The sequence below is a fragment of the Dendroctonus ponderosae genome, unplaced genomic scaffold, assembly GCF_020466585.1.
Source record: "Dendroctonus ponderosae isolate FM_Combo_2020 unplaced genomic scaffold, Dpon_F_20191213v2 Dpon_F_20191213_7, whole genome shotgun sequence".
Taxonomy (NCBI): domain Eukaryota; kingdom Metazoa; phylum Arthropoda; class Insecta; order Coleoptera; family Curculionidae; genus Dendroctonus; species Dendroctonus ponderosae.
The window spans coordinates 12,823,342-12,827,840 of record NW_026018916.1 but is presented as its reverse complement, the minus strand read 5'-3'; the positions used below and the strand labels follow the sequence as shown (position 1 = coordinate 12,827,840).

Below are 4,499 nucleotides of genomic sequence, written 5' to 3'. Positions count from 1 at the left end.
TTATCAATCTGTAATAAAAGACGTGAGGAAATTCTGTCTTTTTTAAAGACAAAAATTTTTGAGGCGAAATACCCAAAAAGAAGTTTGTAAAAAGGCATATTCTGTCTGCCTCATCATTAGCTTTTTATTCTTATTAAAATCTGCTTTCATTAAAATGATGCTCGTAACAAAAAATACATTGATTTTTATTTAAGAACATTACGTCTAGCTGCTTTGAACCATAAAACTTCACGTGCATAATTATGGGGAACGGTTAAAAAGAGTTTGTTTGGTGCACTTATTGAAGTATTCTTGCATCCTGGCACAAAACACCACTTATTTTGTGATCCATAGATGTCACTATTTTGCATTATGCAAGATAATAATATAATCAATAAAATAATGATAATCACAAATAATAAAACAAAGCTGCGATAACAACAAAATAAACACGAGACACTTTGTTGATATGACCTGCTACGTCACAGTCGTGATAGGCAACCGACGATACGGATTCGGTGTTTTTCGCGAAAAATATCTGATTTAAAAATAAATTTTTGCAAAAAAATTATATCAGTGTAATGTTCACCATAACTACTTTCTATACATCAACATTAAAAAAAAAATGTAAACACCCTATTGTATCCATGAGGATATTGAACAGAGACCCACTGAGACTATTCCCCCCCTGTGTGATTCCTCCTAGTATTGGAATGCTATTTGATATTTAGTTTTGTGATTTTACTTTTGTTGTGCTGTGATATTATTTAAATTGTGAATTACTTTCGTAATGTTTGCTGGTGTATTCCTTTCTGTTAAGATCTTGATGATGTCGTCTAGACGCACCCTATCAAACCCCTTGGTCAGATCTATGAAGCATATATAGGCCGGTGTGTTGAATTCTATAGCCTTTTCTTTTATTTGTTTGACATTGAATATTGCGTCTGTTGTTGATCTGTTCCTCCTAAACCCCTGTTGTTCTTCGCGGTTTTCTATGTGTTCTGCTAGCTTATTCTTCAGTATTCCTGTAAATAGTTTCATTGTAGTACATAGAAGAGTGATTCCGCTGTAATTGTCTGGACATGTCTTCTGTTTCTTTTTAACGATGGGAATCGTGATGCTTTGAAGCCAATGCTGCGGTATTTGTGCTGTGCGCAGAATATTGTTAAACAGTAAAAAGGTATGTTGTCTGGTCCCGGATTTTTCTTGTTTTTCAGTTTCTTCAATTGATTGATTGAAGAAACTGAGTAGCCCTCGGCAAAAATACCGCAAAAAATTTAAATGGGAATTGTGCGAAAACTATTAATCCCACCGAGTACAGCTTTTGCACACATAAAGCATATATACAGGGTGTGCTAAAGAAACTTCATTCTAATGAAAACTGTACAAGTTAAGTTTGACTGTTAAACATGAAACTATGGGAGCTCGTGAGATTACTCAGATCTTCTGGGACACTGTATACCTATTTTTTTGGTTGTATATAATATTTGAAAGCTACAATTTAAATGTAATATTGCTCTCTGTAGTGTACGATCTGACAATATTTCTATGACAAATTTCAATTATATTTGTTTACAGGTTTATAGTAGGAGTGATTCATCCTACAAATGAACTTTTATGTTCTGATATAATTCCACGGTGGGCAGTGATTGGGTGGTTGCTAACAACCTGTACAAGTAATGTTGCTGTCTCCAATGCAAAGCTCGCTCTATTTTATGATTGGTTATTCTACGATGTTGAAAAGGTAATATAAATAATTAAGTTAAGCATCAGATAAAAATAAATAATGTAGGGGCATTTTCTTGATGAATGATTTCGGATGAGGAATATCTATTATTAATTCATGTTTTTCTACTTCTTCCAAATCATTCATGGATATTATTTTTATAGTTATTTACTTTTGCAGGATAATATTATGAATATTGAGCCAGCCATTTTGGTAATGCACCATTCAATGAGGTCGCACCCAGCTGTGACTGCAACCCTTTTGGATTTTCTTTGCCGAATAATTAATCATTTTTATCCTCCGTTGTCTGATAAAGTTCGGACTGGAATTTTTAGTTCGCTTAGGCAAATTCTCGATAAACGAGTGCTCCCTAGTTTAGTACCTTTATTTGACAACTCAAAATTGGATAGAGACCTAAGGAACATGGTAAAAGAGACGTTTAGGGTTGGTATACATATTTTGCAGCTAGGAACATAGAAAATAACAGCATTTTGCAGGAGTTTTGTACTGAGCCTTCCAATTTGCATTCGTCAAGTTCAACGTCACGTGAAGATTTAAACAATGTTAATAAATTCGAAGATGAGACAATAGAAATTTCCTTGAACAATCATCTTTTAGATAGTGAACCAACTTTTAGTGATGATGATGATGAGTCGGAATTAAAAATAACTAGCATGGAAGATGATACCGATGATGATGATATTCCGTTGTCAAAAGTAAATCCTTAAACGTAATCTATTGAGACTTTTCAAATAATTTATTTCCGTAGGTCCGATTAAAAGAAAAAAGCGACAAAAGTGACGACAGTTTTATCGATGGTTTGTTGGGAGATCTCTTAGGAAAGCTTCAAGAAGAAATCGATTCCGACAAGCGCTGTTACATTACCGAGGAAATAATAGCAGAATTAATAGAGTTAGATATCAACAAAAATCAAAGTGATGAGGATATGCTGTGTTCAGTGTCCCGTGCATTTGCTAATTGCATTATCGACGATTTACCAAGTGACAAAGTGTTTCCTGACGTGCTCAGTCAAGACAAGCTGACGGACAGTGTACGAAAGCCTCTTTTTGTTATCCTTAAGACTGTTTACGGGTATTCAAGTTCAAAAGATGACCAAACTAAGAAGAGCATTCTTATTCGTTTTCTAGCGGAGATGCATTCTCAGTTACCTTGTCTAGGTAGGTTTTTTGTTATAGTATACTGCACCGCGTATTATGTGATACGTACGTACATCTATTAGATTTACGCCTCTCGGCGGCTCCCCTCCTTGCGCCTTTGGGTCCTTACATCTCAAGCCGTTTCCAGTCAAAACCGACTAACTCCCGAAACCGCTATCAGCGAACACCAAACCCGTTCTTTGAAATCATCCACCCAACCAATTAGCGGGGGATGGGGAGCAGTAAGCTCTAAGTATTCCCATCCCGTTGTGCTTTCTGGCTTTTACATCTCCAACATTTACATCTCCGACATAAGCGTTGCTCAGCACAACAAATTGTGTTACATTTTTCCATAATATTAAGTATGACAAGTTCGTCCGTAAACCCTGAAGCTCGCCAGATTCTCTTCTCTCCTCGCTGACTTATCCCCAAAATTTCCCCAGCGTCTCCCAAAGCCTCCTTGGCAGAATCGATACTTCTTGGGCAATGTGCACATATTACGCCATACGATAAATGTGCTGTCCTTATCGGATAGTTATGCGTCAAGGGCTTTTAAACGCTCCAGCGCGTTCAATTTCTCTTTCTTTGGTTTTACTGAAGAGAGACTAGGACTCACGCCAGATGCGTTATTTTAATGAATGGAATAAATGAAGTCGCAATATATTTTTTTCTTGTAAAGCCTAGTTGGCTCACAAGCGAATTTTTTGAGAATATATTTCAGAATTATCCATAGATTCGATGTGGAAAAAAAATTGTAACATGTGTGGGTAGGCAACATGGCCAGTTTTTGTTGCCAACTAAAATTTGTACCATCAGTGCATTCATTTTAGGATTCGCGATTGGAAATTTGGGTATAAACAGAACCGATAACGATCCGAGATAAATACAAATTTATCAGTAGAAATGTAAATTTCTTTAGTTTTGGTAATCGGGAGTCATATGATGACTGCGCGACCTTCACAAACTTGCAATCCGAAGTCTGCCGTTTTGAATGAGGTGCGGCGCAGTGAGGCGCGATGAGTTATAACTCACCAACTCACAGATCCACATCAATTCAAATGCGCAACTCAATACAGTGTCACCCAGGCCTAGTGCTTGCCACTTTTGCACGGTTGTTTTTTAAGGCGTTTATAACAGACCCATCGCGAATTGCTAAAGCTTCTGCAAAAACTTTTTACATACCTACAACTTGATCAACTCCAATTGCATCCATTAACCAATAAATCCTAGTTTTTGAACGACGAGATTCATCATTTTTCGTATATTTTCTACTAATATTTGTAACTTCAATTTGGCCCCAAAGAAAGGTGTTTTTCTCTGCCCAAGTTAAATTGTCGTAGGCTTTAAAAATATTCGTTTTTCTATCAATGCCTATTACATGTAGGGCGGGTATTAGAAAGGTTGGGTTGAACCTCGGGCTGACCAACCGTCAGTTCACTTTTAACCGGCGGTTGACTTCATTTGTATATTATAAAAACTATTGAGCCTCGGGTTCGTCAATCGGGAGTTGACTTGTATTATCTAATGTTGGTCACATTGCGTGAACAGCATCCGCCAATCAAAATAATTGCTTTCTTGTCAGTTCCGAGAGCTTGGTACCTGTGTATATACAGGGTGATTCAAAATTGGCGTCATTC

The 4,499-nt window shown here is 36.8% G+C and overlaps 1 protein-coding gene across 1 annotated transcript in view; it reads left to right on the top strand.

Annotated features, from left to right (window-relative positions):
• Positions 1–4,499, top strand: part of LOC109542358 (integrator complex subunit 3 homolog) — a 47,775-nt gene that overhangs the window by 25,846 nt on the left and 17,430 nt on the right. The window contains exons 6-9 of the mRNA XM_048668300.1: positions 1,558–1,723; positions 1,886–2,149; positions 2,203–2,421; positions 2,475–2,883. Coding sequence (XP_048524257.1) covers positions 1,558–1,723; positions 1,886–2,149; positions 2,203–2,421; positions 2,475–2,883 — 1,058 coding nt within the window. The remainder of the gene's footprint in view (positions 1–1,557; positions 1,724–1,885; positions 2,150–2,202; positions 2,422–2,474; positions 2,884–4,499) is intronic.